Source organism: Octodon degus, unplaced genomic scaffold, assembly GCF_000260255.1.
Source record: "Octodon degus isolate 3935 unplaced genomic scaffold, OctDeg1.0 scaffold00019, whole genome shotgun sequence".
Classification (NCBI taxonomy): domain Eukaryota; kingdom Metazoa; phylum Chordata; class Mammalia; order Rodentia; family Octodontidae; genus Octodon; species Octodon degus.
The window spans coordinates 4,846,886-4,866,517 of NW_004524595.1; the positions used below are offsets into that span (position 1 = coordinate 4,846,886).

At 45.9% G+C, this 19,632-nt stretch overlaps 2 protein-coding genes across 10 annotated transcripts in view; both read left to right on the forward strand.

Moving 5' to 3' along the window:
• Gtf3c2 (general transcription factor IIIC subunit 2) overlaps positions 1–1,552 on the forward strand; it is a 34,799-nt gene extending 33,247 nt beyond the window's left edge. For 2 of the 4 annotated variants that reach the window (XM_004627407.2, XM_023710994.1), the window contains exons 18-19: positions 76–183; positions 534–1,552. In XM_004627407.2, coding sequence (XP_004627464.2) covers positions 76–183; positions 534–752 — 327 coding nt within the window. In that variant the 3' untranslated portion in view covers positions 753–1,552. The remainder of the gene's footprint in view (positions 1–75; positions 184–533) is intronic. The other 2 variants (XM_023710992.1, XM_023710993.1) reach the window with 1 other exon arrangement.
• On the forward strand, positions 98–19,251 carry Mpv17 (MPV17, mitochondrial inner membrane protein). Of its 6 annotated transcripts, none has more exons than XM_023710999.1 (8): positions 98–183; positions 5,160–5,234; positions 14,367–14,482; positions 14,719–14,811; positions 14,896–14,991; positions 15,210–15,242; positions 15,474–15,526; positions 18,364–19,251. In XM_023710999.1, the coding sequence occupies exons 2-8, from the start codon at positions 5,165–5,167 to the stop codon at positions 18,431–18,433; spliced, it is 531 nt and encodes a 176-aa protein (XP_023566767.1). In that variant the 5' UTR covers positions 98–183; positions 5,160–5,164; the 3' UTR covers positions 18,434–19,251. The 6 variants fall into 6 exon arrangements, with proteins under 6 accessions (XP_023566767.1, XP_023566765.1, XP_004627465.1 ...); XM_023710997.1 differs by lacking the exon at positions 98–183 and adding an exon at positions 4,652–4,700; XM_004627408.2 differs by lacking the exon at positions 98–183 and adding an exon at positions 4,689–4,730.
• The last annotated feature ends 381 nt before the right edge of the window (positions 19,252–19,632 follow it).

Consider the following 19,632-nt stretch of genomic DNA (forward strand, 5'->3'; position numbering starts at 1 on the left):
GGAATCCTTAGAATTTCCATATAAAGATACAAAACTAAGGAATTGTTTGCTTCTGTCCTATTCTACTTCTCCCAGGGTTCCTTCCACAATCTGCTCCATAGAGAACCCATGCTGCGCATGCAGGAGGGAGAAGGACATTCTCAGCTCTGCCTGGACAGGCTGCAGCTCGAGGCTATTCATAAGGTAAGAATCTTCTCCACCTCAGAAGATGGTCACTCAACTCCACCTCTGCTCATTTCCCCTAGTTTTAGGTCTGTGATCAATGAAATAGAAGATGAAAAGGGAAAATAGATGGCTAAGGAGCATGATAACTACACCTCGTTCATTGCCTTCTTTTTCCTACTTTTCTCACCCCATCATGATCCTGTCTTCCTGCATTGTAACCTGTTTGGTTGGTTGTCTGTTTTTTGTTTAAGAATTGCCCTAAACACCACTGTCTCTTTTTATTTTACTTTTTATTTTTTTTCTTTTTCTTTTTCCATCACTGGATATTGAACTCACGGCCTTCACTCTTTTGCTTTTTATTTTCATAGGTACGTTTCAGCCCAAACCTGGACTCCTATGGATGGCTGGTCTCTGGGGGGCAGTCAGGGCTGGTTCGGATCCATTTCGTCCGTGGACTCACCTCCCCACTGGGTCACCGTATGCAGCTTGAAAGTCAAGCCCACTTCAGTGCTATGTTCCAACCATCCTCCCCAACTAAAGGCCCTGGCTTCTCTCCAGCCAGCCATCACCTTCTGTCCAATCCCTAGTCTTGGTCCACATGGGACCCTTGGAATGAAGTCTGCCAAGAACAAATGGCACCATCCACAGAGCCATAAGAACTAGGGCCTTCTTGGACAGCGTGGTGCCAAGCCTGGACCTTTAGGCCTTCCGCCCCAGGATTCCTTAGATTCTCCTCTTTCCATAGACTTCTATGGTCACAGCCCCCTGCGGGCAGGGGGGCTCTCCCTCCACAAAGGCTCCTCAGCCTAATACTATTGCTCACGAGAAACACTCAGGCCAGACCTAGGCTTGGGAGTCAAATGGCTCATATTGAGCAGTTGTTAAGTGGGTAAAGCTAAGTAAAGGTACTGGGTGTTTTTGAGACCACTTGTGAGTGGGTGTTTGGCTAATCACAGAGTATCCACATGAAGGCACCTGTCTGACTGTTTTCCAGGATACAATGTTACTGCCTTTCCAAACTACTTCTTTACAGTAATCAATACACAGGCCCACTGGGGAATTGTTGGACTGAAGCTGTTCTAGTACTTGTTTAACTGAGGGATACCACAAACACCCTATCAGTAGAATAGTAGCTTAGCTCTTACTTGCTCCTGCTTATGAAATATTCCCAATCACTGGTCATTTGACCCTACTTGAACACTCCTAGACAGTCATATTTTTAAAATCTTCCTTTATAGCAAGCCAGAGTATCTATTAATTTTACTCATGGGTGATAGGACATTTAGTTATTCTTCCTTGTGATTGCCCTTTTAAGTAACAAAAGCTATCATGTGTTTTCAGTCTTCTTTTTCCTTTAGATTAAATATCTTCAGTTATTTGAACCATACTTTCACACGTCATGATTTTTGATCCTTCATGATATGGTCACACTGTTGACTTATTTTACATGTTTATTTAAACTCTACAGCAAGCATTTAGATCCCAAGTACACCGTGTTGTTACCTTGATAAAGTTCTCCTGTGGGATGCTGCACTCAACAGTACCTATGATACTGCCTAAACACAAACAGACCCCAGCTAGGAGAAACAGACCTTAGGATGTATAGGAATACAGGCTGGGGCTGGGGTTGGGTGTACAGGGAAGTAGTTGAACAACTTTTAAGAAACAGGAAAGAGAAGAAACCAGCTCTGTTGGAGGGAGCAGAGGTTAGTTTACTGCCTGCCAGAAGTGAAGCCCTTTGACATCCCACACTGGTCCTATATCTGGGAATAGCTTTTTTCTGCTTAACTACTATAGGCAATACATTCAGTGTCAAAAATCTTGAAGAGAACCTTCCTGTACAGAAGAGGAAACATCAGGAGGGAGCCCAGGTCGATTAGCAGAGACCATAACCCATGTATGTGTAGAGAAGCCAAGTATTGTACGATCCCCATGTGATCTAATTTAGGTTATACCAGTTTTGTTTAGTCTACCCCATCTCACTTGAGTTATATGTCTAGTCCCTTAACATTCTTTAAATTTTTGGGGGGTCTGCCTGAATTGCTAAACTGCTCAGGTGGGGCTTGAATTTGCTATACAGTTTCAGCTTCCCAGATTGCTGGGATTACAGGCAGATGCCACCAGTTTTGCTTTTTGAGCTGATAGCTGAGTGCCTTCTACAGAGTTTTGCTTGAGTAGTCCCTTTTCCAGGGCTGGAAAAGACCTATGAGCTGTGAGTTGAGGCTGTAGGTTCTTGGGTGCACTGTTCTTCCTGTTGAACCAGCCTTAATCTCAGCCTCCAAAAGAAAAACGTAATGGGGCTGGCCAAAGAGCTCAGTGGGTTAAAGCACCTCTAATCAGGAACAGGGGCCGGGGGTTCAATCCCTGGGGCTTGCTGAGGCAATTGAGATGGGGTGTGGTGGCACACAACTGTCATCACAACTCTTGGGAGGCTGTAAACAGGTGGATCACTACGAATCTGATTTAGTAGTGAGACCCCGAACACCCCGTAGACCTGTAGAGCCTTTCCTAAAAATACAAAAAACAACAAAAACATGATCTTTCAGCTGTTCCTTTTTCCCATAAACCTTTTTTTCCCTGGGCCATTTAACTTCTAACCCTTCTTTACAGTATATGCTCTTGGTTCCTGCACTTTTGAACCTTTTTGCCCTTGCTCACACTCTTGCCTTTTTCAGAACTGTCTTTTTCCACCAACTTCACACATTCTATTCATAGTTTGCTCAAGACGTGTATAACTGGTAAAGCACATACAGTACCTAGCAGGCATAAGATCCTGCATTTAATCCCTAGACTACCCCTCCATTTTTTTTTTTTTTAAATCCACCTTTAAGCCCACTTTGAGTGATCGCTTTGTTGAAAACCCCGTGTTCCTATGTGGGGAGGGAGGACAAATAGACATTTTATATAGTATTGATCCACTTTAGGTACTTTGCATGTATTTCTTAGTTCTACAAGGGTAGATGCTGCTGTTTTACTTAAATGATAAAAGATTAGATTGAGAGATGAAACAAGCTGGACAAGATCACATAAGGAGGTATTAGTGCTCGAATTGGGTCCTGACCATCTGGCTTCAGAATGTAACTTCAGCTTACCACATAAGGCCTTTACTAGGGCCTTAAGTTCACTCCTCTAGCATGGTGTTTTGCAAGAGATCTCTTAAATAATACATTGAATTTTTGCACCCTTACTATTTCTCCAGTATTTGTGACAGGCTTTTAGCCCTTACACTGCCTTAATCATACATGAATTGAGTAAACGGGTGCTGGAAAGCCTGAAAGTGCCCCAAGGTATGGACTCCTTGAAATAAGCAAAGTCTGCCAGCCTGATAAATTTGTGACCAAGGATACTGTACAATTTTGCATCATCCTAGGAAAGACATTTACTATGGATACTAGAGCTGGAAGAGGTAGAAGAGATCACCTAGTCTGCTACCTCTCAAACAGTTCTGGCCCCATCGTCATAAAATGACTCTAGCTGGGCATGTTAGCATACATTTGTAATCCTATCACTCCAGAGGCTGAGGCAGGAAGGTCACTGAGTTGAAGGCCAGCCTGGGCTACATGGCAAGTCCCTGTCTCAAGTGCAGGGGAAAAGGCTCGTTCTGGAAGTGCATTATTTGTGGTAGTGGGGATTAAATTTAGGGCCTTCATACTGAGCTGTATCCTTGGTCCCTTTTCAAGTATTTAGAAACTGGGCCTGGCTAAATTTATTGGGCTTAGCCTCATAAAATTCATACCCATTGAAAAAAAATTCATACCCAGCTTAGAAGTATTTATTTTGCGGAACCGGGGGTTGAACAAAGGCCCTTGTGCTTGCCAGGGAAGCGCTTATTCCACTGAGCCATCTCCCCGCCCCCCTTTTTTATTTTTTTTGGTAGAAGTTTGTTTTTAAAAAATATTTGAGATAGGGGCCGGGAGAGATAGAAGACCCTGTCCCTTATGGCTCCTTTCCCATAAATATCCTCTAGAATTGAGGACTCCAGTTGGGGGTAGGGGGGAGTGCAGACTCCTTCCTTTCACTAGTTTGAGTCTAGTGGTGAACAAGGATACCCATAGTTACAGGGTCAACGCCTGAACGCCGAGGTTATGTTATTCAAATGCTTTCCATAGAAGTTATTATGCAGCATTTAAGAGAAGAAACGTAAACAAGTACTCATAATTGAGGACTGGAAATGACCTAGAGACAAAAAACACGAGCATGCACCGAACAACCACAACCCCTAAGGATGCAGGACTTGAGCTGGTGAAGGTCAGGACCTTATTTCTGGGGGTCGCGGTGTACCGGAACAGGGGTTCTCCTGGTTGAGAGGCTGAACGCTCCGGGACAGGAGGCAGAGGTGGGCTGCGGCAGCACCTCAAGGCGTGGTGCGCTCGCAGTGGAAGAGGAGGCCGCTCAGAGAGGGTGACTAAACTGGGCTGCCTTCCACTGGAAACAACGCCTCAGTTAAGGTTAATTCAGGACCAGACGGAAAGGGACCTAGGGTCGCGGGCGGAAGGGGCGGGGCTTTCAGCGGAAGTCTCAGGCCCTCGGGTCAGGTGAGCCCTGCTCTGCGGCGCTGAGCTCGGGTGGGTGGCTGGTGCTGCGCGGAGAGTGGCGAGTGTGATCTTTCGGGGCCCCTTGTTTCCAGTGTCGAGTTGTGCTCAGAAAGGTTATGAGCGAGTTCCAACTAAAGTGTGAATCTGAGGGCCCAGGCCCTGACTGAAAATAGGAATATTCATGACCGCGTGGATGTCTCGACCCGACAGGAGAGGTCTCTGGGCATCCTGCTTCATGACTGGGGTCACGGGCTGGCTGCCACCGACAGTCCATAGCTGCGCATAGGGCTCCCTTTCCCAGTTGTCTAAGGTGACCCTGTGACAGGGAGCTTTTTAGAAAGGATCCCTCGTAAGGTCTCTGTTAGACATATTAAGAGAGGGAATGGGCACAAGGGAATGGCAGGCATCCTTCATTGCTGGTAGGGCAGTGTCAGTGACCCTCTCCTCTTGGTTTGACAGGAGGCATGGCACTCTGGCGGGCATACCAGCGGGCCTTGGCTGCTCATCCGTGGAAAGTCCAGGTCCTGACGGCTGGTGAGTGCCCTTTTGGGACCAGAGCAGGCGGAATTGGAAGGCAGAGGCACACTTTATGGCACCTCTGTCATTTCCTTCTTGTGTTTAGCCCCTGGAACAATTGTCTCATCCCAGGCTGCTCTGTTTTGGAGGATGAGTCTCAAAGACTATTTTAATTAATATGCATAGTTGGCTTAGCTATGATAAAAAACTGAGCAGTCCATTCTTAAAGGCATTGCCCAGGAGGACCCAACTTGGAAAACTAACAAAAGGCTACTCTAACATTTTTATGGTATTCAAAGCACTCTCATATACGTTTTGTGACAAGTGGCACACAAAGATCTGTGTATTACAGTTACGTGATTCTACGTTGGTGCACACACCTGATAAGTGCCACATTCAAGACTCTCCAGATATTTTTGTATTTTACACGCAGAAATAGACAAATGATGATGATGATGATGATGATGATGATGATGATGATGATGATGATAAAATAAAGACATGTATTTGCAGTTTAAACTGGGCGCTTTTTTTTTTTTTTTTTAATTTTAGGGCAGGGTCTACAGGGTGTTCAGGATCTCACTACTAGATCGGACCAGTAGTGATCTGCCTGTTTACAGCCTTCCATGAGCTGGGATTACAAGGCGTGTGCCACCATGCCCAGTCTCAATTGCCATCTCAGCAGGCCACGGGAGCGGGGCCGGAAAGACAGGCCTAGAGATTAAACCCCCAGCCTGTGCTTGCAGGTGCTTTACTGTGCTGAGCTATTTGGCTGGCCCTTAAACTGAGCATTTCTGTATAAGTCTCCAGCTTTGGAACCCCTTGAACACCTGTTCCTAGGTCACATGTTCTAAGAGATGACTGCTTTCCAGAATTTTGTTTATATTGTTTTTTGTTTTGTTTTTGCATTTTTTACAGTTTATTAGTCATATGTATATCCCTAAATAATATACTAAGAATTTTTACTCCAAATCCAGTGATCAACGAAGACAACAATATGCAATGTATTAATTATTGTAAACATCCTACTAACCTGTTTTGAAACTGTTTCATTGCTATTTTCTTTTTTCTCATTAAAATGAATAAAAAATATTTTTAAAAAAAGAAAAAGAAGGAACAGATCCAGTGATCAAGTAGCAACCTCACAGAGGTAACCTAGAGATTTTTCTGCTTTTCTTTTTCTGTACTAGAAATCATACTCAGACCTTGCACTTGCCAGGCAGGTGCTTGTGCTGCTGAGCGGTATCCTCAGCCCTGCCTTTTTTTTTTTTAACCATGCTAAAAGGTAAGATGTAGGAGATGATGCAAAAGTAAGTTTTGTGGCGGGAAGGATCAGAAGGCCTATAATGGTGGTAGTGCCAAAAGTGATTAGTTTATGATGACATCTTGCTTGTGTTTAGAGGAAGAAAACAGTATTCTAATGAGGATTGTGGACTTTGGAGAAGAGATGTTGGAAGTGCTGAGGAGCCACTGAAAGCCAGGGTGGACCAGACTTCCTGTTACTGGGATAACCCTGCATCAGCACTAGAAACTTCCTCCTGCATAGCTGGCCAGGAGATGGACTCTTTTGCTCCTCGGTGGACCCCTTTTCAACCTCCTGTGACCTAACACCTTCTGTCCTGTCCTCAGAATGTCCATCAGCCTGCATGACTCACCTGGCTGTGTGTGTGGTGACTCATGCTGGACTATGTGGCTGTGATGGGAACTGACACGCTGGGAATTTGCCCAGCCTCTGATTCCCTCAGGGCCCACAACTGCCAGATAAAGATTCCCCTTGTGGCCATAAGAACAGAAAGGGAAGAATAGTTCTTGTATTTCCCTACCTAGGGATCTGCAGCTCACACAGGCAGGAAATAAAGCTCCAAGGGGGCTCAGTTGCAGACAGGTGGCTGAACTGGAGTTACAGTCTTTCCCTGCTAGAGTCCTGTAGCTCCATACTCTGTCTTCCTGAGGCTGTGCTCAACCCAGCATAGCTGTGGAGCAATCTGTGGCCTCCTAGCACTTTGGAAGACTTACCAATCCTTTCATAATTTTCCTTCCCTGCTACTGAGTGTATTTAGACCAAATTATAAACTAAGGGAGGAAGTGAATTTAGCACAGTAGGTTTAGGCCCCAGCACAATAGTTGCTGTGATCACATGGGAGCACTCATCACCCTAGAAAGTAGAAATTTCAGAATTGGAGATAGAAGACCAAGATTTAAATCTCAGAACTATAACACTAAATAGCTGTCTTTGTACAAGTCAAAAAACCTCTTTGAACTTTAGTGTCTTCATTTAGAATTAAGTTATATGACCTCACAGGATCAGCGTAGGGCTGATTTTTTTTTTTTTTTTTTTTTTTTCAGAACCGGGGATTGAACTCAGACCCTTGAGCTTGCCAGGGAAGCGCTTATTCCACTGAGCCATCTCCCCGGCCCAGGGCTGATTTTTAAATGCATAATAAACTTAGAAGCTCAAGAGGTTGGTCCTTTCTATGTTTATTAGCAACTCAGACATAACAAGATTTTTTGGGTTGTTTGTTTGTTTTTAGAAGAAATGGGAATTGAACTCAGGCCCTTGCGCTTGTCAGGGAAGCACTTATTCTACTGAGCCATCTCCCTGGCCCCAACAAGGTTTTTTTGTTCGTTTGTTTTGTTGTTTGAGAAAAGGTCTCGCTAAGCAGTTCAGACTGGCTTTGAGCTCACTTTTTTTTTTTTCAAAATTTTATTGATAAACAGATAGCAATGAGACAGTTTCAAATCAAATCGGAAGTACAGTTTCAACAAATAATACACTGCATATATTCTTCTTAGTGGTTAATTGCTGTACAAGATGCGGACTTGTGATCCTATTTACAAACACCATTAGAACAAATCATTCTATTCATTAAGAGAATGCATGGGGCTGGAGAGATGGCTCAGTGGTCTAAGGCACCTACTTAGAACAAGCTTGGCAAAGCATCAGGGACCGCGGTTCAATCCCCCAGCACCACATGCCAGCCAGCCCCGCCCCCTGGTGGGCTGAGCTGGCCACACACACACACCACTCTCTCTCTCTCTCTCTCTCTCTCTCTCTCTCTCTCTCTCTCTCTCTCAAATAAATAAAAAAAAAAAAAAAAAAAAGAGAATGCAACTATATATCTATCCTAACCACTTTGAATACACAGATACAAAATTGACATTCATCGATATACCCCATTTTTTCTAAGTTCCGTTTTTAGCTCACTTTGTATCCCAGTCATTTTTTTTTTTTTTTAAATGTATTTAGTACAGAGTCTACAGGGTCTTACTGCACAGATCAGACTCATAGTGATCCTCCTGTCTTCAGCCTCCCCAGTGCTGGGATTACAGGCACACACCACCACTCCCAGTCTCAATTGCTGTCTCAGCACGCCCTGGGGGTGGGGCCAACATGGTACGATGGGGATTGAACTTGGTTCCTGTGTCTGCCTAAGGTGCTTTAGTCCACTGAGCTATCTGGCCGGCCCTGTATCCCAGTCTTGAACTGAAGTGATCCTACCACCTCAGCTCCAGAGTGCAGGGATTACAGGCGTGCTTTACTATATGGGTCAAAAAGTTACTTTTTTATTTTCTTTCAGTATGGGGGATTGAACTCAGGACCTTGCAATTGCCAGGCAAGCACTTATTCTACTGAGCTATCTCCCTGGCAAAAGTTACTTTTATAGTGGTGTTTAGGTTAGTTTTGTTCCACTTACCATAAATCTGAGCATGTATAAGTATCTCAGCATTGGTTTTGTTTGAGTACTTTTTCTTCCCCCACCCCCTAAAAAAGCAGAACATAAAGTTTATATGCAGGTACTCAGTTAGGGAGTAGGAAATAATCCCACAGAGGCTGCTGGTTGCTCAGGCCCTTGGAACTGACTAAGAACTTATTTGAAATATTTTTTAGGACAGTCTGGATAAAATAGTCATTTCTGGAAAAAAGAGAATCCATCAGCCCCTGAGCCACCTTAGCCAAAGTTTCACTCCAGGGCCAGACTGCACAAGTGTGAGGCCCCGGGTCTGGCATAGCGTGAAGCAAGGATCTATCATGTTGAACTGCAGTAATGACTGGAGCAAGATGTAGGTTAATTGAGATCTGAAATGGTTGGGTAGAAATGTGTAATACACCAGTTTTGACCAGACCAGAGTCAGGAACAGGGCAGCTGGGGAAAGGTTGGCTGTGTGTTCTGCAAAGCCTGAGTCAGCCTTATCTCTTCCTTTCTCCAGGCCCCTTCCAGTCTCCAGTGGGCTCAGAGCCCAGTTCCCTCTATCTTAGGCCACCTTGATCCTACCATAGGAGCAGCTAAGCTCCTGCAGTCATTGATTTCTCTGGAGTCTGAGGTAAGCCAGGATATGAGAAGTCAGCAGGCCTTTGAGACCACCCAGTCCAGCCCCTGATGTTACTGAAAAAGAAACTGAATTCTCACTTGGTCATTCAAACCTGGGTTACCAGCCACAGCCCTGCCCTGCACTTTACACTGAGACTGTTGCGGCCCCAACATGCTGAGCACAGTCCCCAGTCTGGTCTGATTTGAGAAACTGTCAAACTGCAGAGCCATTCATTTTACTTTGTTTTCTGGCACTAGGACAAGTTAAAAGTAGGAGTAGCCAGAACACTCAGGCCCATCCAGAGGTTGTGCTCTTTCACAGCTGGGTTTCAGCTCCCCTTGTGCCCTGGGCCAGGTCAAGCCCCTACTGCAGCCAAAAAGGTAGCTAATGGTGGAGGCTTTGGGGTCAGCAGCACTGCTGCCCCACACTGGTGACCATTTCTCGCTGCAAAACCAGCCTCCTGTGCGCAAGGGCACACTTCTGTCTTCATTCCAAAAAGTCACTTTCTGCCCCCGGTCCCCTATCTTCTGTTGACACTTTATTTTCTTTCTGTCAAGCCACATAAGACTCTACAAAGCTGGTCAAGAGCGCAAGCATAGGGAGCCTCAGGCAGGGAAATTGATAGTTCAGGGCCAGCTTAGACCACATAGTAAGTTCCTGTAACAAAACAGCAAAATCCCATAAAAAGCCAGTGGAGAATCAAAATAGGGGAAATAGGGACCTTGCCTCCACTTATGCCTCGGACCTCGGAAGTGTATAAGTGGGGCTTTTCAATTATTGGGCAAGTAGGTCTGTGCCTAGAGGAGGAAGGCTTCCCTCCCCCGCCCCTTGATCAGGTGGAGAGTGACGGCATGAGAACTGGCATCTACCCAGGGGCATGATGTCACATTTGCGCCAGTGTCTACTTGCTGGGCTCCATGCCCAGCCTGGCATTGGGGCATCACTGTCCAGCAGCCTTTTGCCCTGCCCCATCAAAACTTCAGGCATTATATGTCTATAGGCCCCAACTTTCAAATCAAAACACCAGAGGGGAGCCAAAACCCTAGGAAATTCCGATCAACTGTGTCCAGGTGGTCTCCAAGGGAGCTGAGATGGTTTGATAGTGTTTGAGCTCTTGGTTGGGGAAGGTAGGGTGAGGCATCTGAACATCTGAGTTCTTCCTGCTCAAAGGGTCACTTGGGTCAGAAATGTAGGCCTTACTCTTTGATTGAATGAAGACTCAGACCATCTGGAGTTACTGTAGATCCAGGGGCCCTGATCACGTGGACAGAGGACAAACTTCTGAGTACTGTTGGTCTGAAACGAACAGACTTGGTAGGGTGCACAAATCGTATCCCCTACTCCTTGTCCTGCTGCTCTATCACATAATAACCTTCAGGCTTAATGAACACAGTTTAGGGCCCAGAATCCATCTTTCTAATGACTGCAAGCTTCCAGGGAGGAGGGTCAGGGACTTGGACTTTCATTCCAGCTCTGCCTTTTGTATGATTGGCATGTTATGAATGGTGAAAGCACATATCTCTTTGATGGTTTCCCAGGAATATTGCTGCCTGCCTTTCTCACAAGATGTCAAGGATCAGAGTTGGTGGAATCCTGGGGAGTAAAGACAGAAGTATGTTAGTTCAGGAAGCATCTTTGCTGTGTTTTGTTTTGTTTTGTTTTTGTGGAACCGGGGATTGAACTCAGGCCCTTGCGCTTGCCAGGGAAGTGCTTATTCCACTGAGCCATCTCCCTGGCCCCTCTTTGCTGTGTTAATCACTTTCCTCATCAAAAAGGCACAATACTCAACATCCACAGCTTAAGGAGAGGCTTATTTGGGCTCACAGTCACAGCCATGCCCAGCAGGCTTCAGAGCAGAAACAGCACGGCAGAGGGGCATAACCAGGGAAAAGCTGCTTGCTCGAGGTGTGGAGGCCAAGACGTATGTGTGGGAGAGCGAGCCTGGGAGGGAGACACACCCTTCCAGTCACACGTCCAGTGACTTCCACAGGGTCTCATCTTCCAACCTGGCCCCACTCTGCAATTGCATGTTCAGCTGTAACCTCATTCTTGGAGGAATCCCCTGATGAGCATAGAGCTCTCATGATCTAATCGCCTTCCAAACCATGAGTCTTTTAGGGGGACATCTCACATCTAAACCATAACCATGTGCCCTTTGTGGGTCTTACTTGGACAGAACATCCCCCTGTTTCTGCTCTGAAAGCAGGAGCCTCGAGGCCGCGCTGACCTCTGATCCTGCCTCAGCCTCTGCTGAGACTGCCTTGCTCCCTACCTGGGTTTGTCCCAGTTTTATTCCCTACTGAGTCACCTTGTCTCTCAAAGACTGTCTTTATCAATAGATGAAGATGTTACTGCATACCTCCCAGACCTTTTTACAATTATGTGTGAGAGTCCTTTGATTTTTTTTGAGACAAGTGTCTCACTATATAGTTATGCTGGCCTTCAATTCAATATGTAGTCCATGCTGACCTTGAACTTGTGATCATGCGTCAGCCTCCTGAGTCCTGTCTGGGATCACTGGTATGCTGCACCCTGCCTGGCTGAAAGACCTTTATAAACTTCTTTTTTCTTTCTTTTTTTTTGTGAGACATGGTCTTGCTGTGTAGTTTAGGCTGGTCTTGAACTCATTATGTACCACACTGGCTGGCCTCAAACTCTCAATCTTCCTGTCTTAGCCTCCCAAGTACTGGTTTTATAGGTGTGCACCATCACACCTGGCCTTTGTAAACTTTAATCACCTGGCCAAAGAACTGTCAAACTGTTCATCTAAGAAGTGCTTCATCTGCTGACTGTGTTGGCACACACTGGTCTCAATGCTCTGGGAGGCTGAGGCAGGAGGATTACAAATTCAAGCCCAGTGTCGGCATTATAGAAATTTAGCAAGACCCTGTCTCCAAAAAAACAAAAGGGAGTTTAGAAGTGTAGCTCAGTGCAAGGGTGCTGGGGGTGGAGGGCATGACTTTAGTTTTCTTAGAGTTACTCTACCCTTTATTCGTGGCTGTGGCAGCTCCCACTCCTCCCTGGGAGTACAGCTGATGACCCCACCTTTTTGTTTCGTTTTGGCGGAACCGGGGATTGAACTCAGATCCTTGGGCTTGCCAGGGAAGCACTTAATCTACTGAGCCATTTCCTCAGCCCCAACCCCACCTTTTTGGAGGGTACATGGGAAATGAAGTGCTGTTGGAAGTGGAGAGGGAGCCCCAAGTTCCCCTTGGTCCTAACACTCTGAGCCTAATACATTGTTTTTCAGGTAAAGCTTTGAGTCCTAAGCCAAGTGGCCTTTTCTAGAACAGTGTTGTTGTCCATGGTGGCACATTTAACGTTTTCCCTTTGTTTATTTTCTGAGCACCTGCCAGGGACTTGGTCAGTTGTGGTTTGCAGTTAAAGAACAGAAGTGTATGGGGGGGGGGGTGTTGCCAGGGAGATGGCTCAGTAGAATAAGCGCTTGCCTGGCAAGAGCAAGGGCCTGAGTTCAATCCCCATTTCCACAAAAAATAAAAACAAAAAAGAGAAGTATATGGGATTCTATTGCTGTTCCTTGGGGAGGTTGTGTCTGATAATGTTGGGGGAACTTTGGGAATTAGTGGGAGGCGATGCATTGTTACCTTGATGGGTGGACCCAGAGCTAGGGAAACCCAGAGCTGCTTGGTGTCCATCTGCCGGTCCCCAATCTCCACGGCTGCCTCTGACCTGGTTGCTCAGGGACTCACTGTGCAGAGGGTGTGGGGGAAGAGCTGAGCTGTGAGTGCCAGCATGGACGTCAGAGCGAGCTCCAGGCCAAGAACAGGGTTGAAGGATGTATTTGTCTGGTGCTAATTGAGGGCACAGGGACAGTAGTGGCTTCAGGGGGGCTGGAGGGGCTTTCATTACCCAGCGAGCTAGATGGGCAAGCTGGAAATCATGTGGCTTCTCCCAAGAGGGCCTGTATGCATTTTTTTTGCGATGCCACCATAACTAAATCGCGATGATTTCTGTCTTGTTTCCTGAGTGTTAGGGGGGCCATGGGAGTGGAAGCCCCAGGGAAACCGGCTCCAATACTTATTGTCAACTCCATCAGAGGGGATGAGGGGGGAGCCTGGATCTGGCTGACTGTGCTGCTAGCCAGGACTCTTCCTCGTGGGAATTCTTACCAGTTCACCTAATCATCTTCCTCGTGGCACCATTCAAGTGCTTGTGTTTTAGAAGAAGCTATCCCCACAGATCAGGACCTCAGACAAATGTGGAGAATTGTCCAGTGTCTTACACTGGACTGGGGAAAATAATTAGTGTTCTTTATAGGTCTGTTTACAGAGTGTAATTGTATATAGAACAGTGTCTTTCGGCATTGGCTATGTGGGATCCTAGATCTTTCTTTGTACATCTCTAAAGTAAGAAGTTTGGATGAAAGAGTCTGGTAGGGCCTTTTAATCCTGAAGGATAGGTTCTGTTTGTTTGTTTTTTGGTGACAGAGTCTCGCTGTACAGTTCAGGCTGGCCTTGAGCTCACTTTGTAGCCCAGGCTGGTCTTGAACTTGCAATGATCCTTGTGCCTCAACCTCCCAAGTGCTAGGATTACAGGCATGTGCCACCACACCTGGTGAGGTAGGGTTCTTCCTCTGCAGTTTCTGTCTTGACTTCCCTTTACTGCTTACTGTAGAGTTTTTGGTTCCTGGCACAGTCATCCTAGTTTCTGAGAGGACACACATGAGGCATCACTATCCTTGAAGAAAGGTCTTTGGGGCAGCAGAAAGGAATGGATAATTTGCCCAGAATGGAGCCCTGGGGCTCAGAGTGCCAAAGTCTCATTGGTTAGTAACTTAAACTTTTGGGAGATGCTTTATTATGTGTGTACCCTGCACAGGGTCCCTGATGGGCCTGGGTGACCTGATCTCACAACAGCTGGTGGAGAGGCGGGGTCTTCAGGAACACCAAACACGCCGGACGTGGACCATGGTGTGTCTGGGCTGTGGCTTTGTGGTAAGTTCTGTCCACCGTGGGGCTGCAGTGCACCAAGCAGAGGTCTTTGTCCTCTGCTGTCCTGCAATTCCCCACGCCTCTTCCAACTAGGCCAGTCTGCTTCTCTTTTTTTGCCTTAGTGTGTGTGCCCCCCACCCCTGGGATTTGATCTCTGCTACATGGGGGAGGAGTTTTGTTATATAAAAGGTAAGTGTCCCTCTCTACATCCTGCTCCTATAGCTAGGCTTTACTTTCAGGGCCCTGTAGTAGGAGGCTGGTACAAGGTTTTAGACCGGCTCATTCCTGGCACCACCAAATTGGATGCACTAAAGAAGATGTTGTTGGACCAGGTAGGTGACATGAAAGTGAGTTGGGAAGGGTGAGCCTGGTTGGTGTAGTAGGGTTCTCACAGAGCTTCAAATTATCTTCCCTAGGGGGCCTTTGCTCCGTGTTTCCTAGGCTGCTTCCTGCCACTGGTAGGGACACTTAATGGACTATCAGCCCAGGACAATTGGGCCAAACTGCAGCGGGTAAGTGGGTCTCTGGCTGGCAGGCTGACAGCCCCAGAGGAAGGAGATGGGCAAAGCCAGAGAGGTACAGGGAGAGTCCCAGGCTAGGCAGGAGAGGAGCAAGTGGAGTGTAGGGCAGGAGTGTGCTCTCGAAACAAAGAGTCCACATGTCATATTTATGCTTGGAGGGAGTGGTTGCTTGGTAGTCCATGGTTAATTTGTTCCTTCTATTTCTTCAGGATTATCCTGATGCCCTCATCACCAACTACTATGTAAGAGCTGACTCCTTCTCCCTGGCTTTCCTGCTTCCTGAAGTCTAGAAATGCCCTGGGATTTAATTGTGTTCTACTGGCATGGGAATTCCCTGCTGGCATTGCTCTCTTATTCCCATGTGGGAACTCCTCTGCTGCCCCTGCCTGTGTGCAGAAACAGGCCAGGGCCAGGCAAGGGTTGAGCTCTGATCAACGAGGCAGCCAGCCAACTTTTATCTTTTCTTTTTATAGCTCTGGCCTGCTGTGCAGTTAGCCAACTTCTACTTGGTCCCCCTGCATTACAGGTATGATAGATCCCTACCGCCAAAAGACCTATACTACCAAGCCAGGTGTGATGGTGTATGCCTGTAGTCCCAGCACTTGGGAGGCTGAGGCAGGAGGATTGTTGGGAGTTCAAGACTAGCCTGGGCTACAAAGTGAGCTCAACTGAACTGCACCAAGAGACCCTGTCTCAAAAAGAAAACAAAAAGCAAAAAACCCAACTCTACACTACCAATAACTGTAAGCAGAGTAGACCCTGAAGCTAGCACATGCTGCTCTGGTCAGAGCTCTTCAAACTCCCACTCATTTTATTTAGAACTTCCAACCCTTGGGCCAGGGAGATAGCTCAGTAGAATAAGTGCTTGCCTGGCAAGCGCAAGGGCCTGAGTTCAATCCCCGGTTCCACCAAAAAAAAAAAAAAGAACTTCAAACCCTTTATAGAAACTGTCCCAGAGTATCCCCCACTGACCTTGCTATAATCTTCTTAGGGGTATTCCTGTCTCTGAAGCCGTAGGCTAGACAGATAAGTAGACCCAGCTAGGTGTAGTGGAGTACATCTGTAATCCTAGCACTCTTGAGAGGCTGAGACAGGATGATCACAAGTTCTGGCCTAGTCTGAGCAACTTAATGAGAGTTTTTTCTAAAAAAAAAAAAAAAAGACTGGGGGGGGGGGGGGGGAGCTGGAGAGATAGCTCCATGGGGGCATAAACACCTGCCTGGCAAGCTCAAAGTTTCAAGTTTGATCCCTGGTACCACATGCCGTGCCAACCCTGGAACCCCAGCATGCTTTGTTGGCTCTGGAACTAGGTATGGTGGCACATGCTTGTAATCCCAGCACTCAGGAGGTTGAGACAGGAGGATCACTGTGAAGTTCAAGACCAGCCTGGGGGCCAAAAAAGTGAGCACAGGGCCAGCCCAAACTGCATAGCAAGACCCTATTTTTTTTTTTTTTTTTTTTGTGGAACTGGGGATTGAATTTAGGACCTTGCACTTGCCAGGCAAGCATTTATTCCACTGAGCTATCTCCCTGGCCTCTAAGACCCTATATCAAAAGTAAAAAAAAAAAAAAAAAAGTTTAAAAAGAAAAAATGGATGAGGGCTGAAGATGCAGCTCAGTGTGAAGATTCTGAGGTCAATCCCTAGTAATAACAACAGAGAGAGAAAGACTCAGAGAGACAGACAGACAGACAGACACAGGGCAACAGAGAGAGAGACAGACTTAAAGGCCAGGTAGGAATTTGGTCAGTGTGTTACAAAATATTACTTTGCTCTAATAATGAAGGTTATTACTGAACTGCAATAAAAAATGGAGTGGAACTCAAGATGAATTGTTAAAATGCTTGCAGCTGTCTTGAGAACAGGGAAATATATGAAACTTTTAGACCAGGTGTGATGGTGCTGTGTCTGTAATCCCAGCAGTTGGAAGGCTGAGGCAAGAAGATTGCCATGAATTTGAGGACAGCCTGGGCTACAGAGTGAGTTAAGGCCAACCTGAACTACATAGTTAGGTTCTGTCTCTAAAATCAAAACACCAAACAGGAGACACAGAGAGAGAGACACACAAACAGAAACAGACAGAGAGGGAGAGGAAGAAAAACTTTTTAGAGGGGACACAGTCAAAGTTTGCATGAATAACATAACTAAAAACACAGATTTATTTATATTTTTTATTTATTTTATTTTTTTGGTGCCAAGGATTGAACTGAGGTCCTTGAGCTTGCCGGGCAGGTGCTTATGCTGTTGAGCTCTCCCCCTGGCAAGAACTCAGATTTCTGAACCATTTCCTAAACATTAAGATCCTTTGCAACATTCTCTGAAACCAGATCAAATTTAATTTAAAATAAAGAAGGAGCACAAATTAACTTTGTGCTTTAGTCCTAGCACTCTGGAAGCTGAAGCAGAATTGGAAGTTTGAGCCCAGCATGGGCAATTTATCAAGATACACTGTCTCAAAAATAAGAAATAACAAGAGCTGGAATGTAGCTTAATGCAAAGGCCTTGGGTTCAGTCTCCAGTATGACCAAAAAACAAGGGAGGTACCATAGAGATAACTCAGCAGTCTAAGCGCCTGCCTGGCAGGCACAAGGACTGGGTTCAATCCCTGCTACCGTATACTGTACCAGCCCCGCCTCTGATCTGCAGAGTGAGACTCTGTACCAAATATATAATTTTTTTTTAAAAAAGGGCACTCTGCTGGGCTGTGATTGTATCTCAGTGGTGGTTTGCTTGCCTAGCATGTTCAAGGCCCTGTCCTTGACTCTCAGCACCTCAAGGAAAAGGTGTGAGCCTTGCCTGGGCAAGTTATCAACACAGGGAAACCTTGTCTCAAGAAGTAGAAAAAGGGGATGAAGTTCATCCATGCAAAGCCCTGGGTTTAAGCCCTGAATTTGAGAAAGAGCCTGGGCATGCATGTGATGACAGGGCCATGTCTGAAAGAACTACTGGAAGCAGAGAACCACTGAGGCTGTCATCTGGAAGGCAGAGCTTAAGGACAGCATCAGAATCTGAGCTTGTAGTTGTTCTCTAGTCCAGGGTGCTGCTTCTCCCCTGGGGCTGAAGGAAGGAGAACCTGATCTGAAAATGCTCAGAGCAGTCCCTCCTTTTTGACTGTATTTTTCCTATGCTATCCCTTCTGTTTTCCTGTGTTCTCTGTGCCTCTCTATGTGGTTGAACCTAGAGTCTCAGAATGCTAGGCAAACACTGTACCACTGAGCTATGTCCTCAGCCTTTTTTTTTTTTTTTTTGAAATAGAATGTTGCTAAGTTGTCCTGGCAGGCCTTGAACTTGTGTAGCCTCATCCTTGGCATGCACCATCAAACCCAGACTCATCCCCTTCTTCACCATGGTATTCTGTTGCTAGGTTGGCCGTTGTCCAGTGTGTTGCTGTCATCTGGAATTCCTACCTGTCCTGGAAGGCACATCAACTCTAACCCTGCCCTGCCCCACTGGTCCCACTGCAGTGGTGAACTGTGACCCTGGAATGCTGTCTTTTCATAGTTTTGCAGATCAGTGTCCATGAGGTGGGGTTGCTGGTTAGAGCACTCTGCAATAGCGCAGTTCACTCCAAAATGTATGCTGACTGTTTCTGAAATCATGGACGCCTTTATGATACCTTCACAAGTACTTGAGGCCAGGGATGTGTTCTGAGAACAGTACTGTTAGGCAGTTGCCGCACTGTGTGAACACCACAGTGGTCCTTACGCCTGTGTGCTGTGGGTCAGTCCCACAGCATGGTGTTTTGATGCAAACAGGAGACAGTAAACTTGAGATGTATGAGACCACTGCCTGTGTAACAGCCTACTGGTTTACCATAGAAGAAGGGGTACACTGTAAAATAATGATAAATATAAATACACAAACGAGTAACGTTGTTCATTGTCAGGTCTTACATGCTGTGGATAATTGTACATACTGTGCTTTTATGCAGCTGGCGCCACAGCATTTTTGTTTCCACTGGTATCGCCATAGGCACAGGAAAACACATTGCACTGTGATGTTATAGCAGGGACTGTGCCAGTAGGTGATAGGAAGTTTTTGACTCCATTATAATTTTATGGGGTCACAGTTGTGTACGTAGTATGTACATAGTCTGCCATTGACTGACATGTCATTTACAGCACAGGATTGTGGTCTCTCACGCCACATGTGTAGTATGTACTCCATAAATATTTGTGGAATTGTATGACCTTGTCCACTTTTCATCCACATACCAACAAATGCCACTTTACCCTTTTTATAGATAGGTCTGTTAGTGTAACCCTTTCCAGCCCTGGTGTTCTTCCTTGGAGACCCCTCAGACAATATATATAGCATATACATATATATATATATATATATATATATATATATATATATTTAATATGTTAACTACCAATGTAGAACTGGCAGAGGCTGAGGCTGGAAAAAAGTCTGGTCCTCCTAGCCCAGTCATCTCTTGCACATGTGGACACTGAGGTCCATAGAAATGAGCGACCTATTCACTGTAGGACTTAATGGCAGAGTAGAACGGTGAACTCAGTTTCTTTACATCTTCCCCTGTGATCTTTTTTTTTTTTTTAATTTTTTTTTATTTATTTGAGAGAGAGAGAGAGAGAGAGAGAGAGAGAGAGAGAGAGAGAGTGTGGTGTAT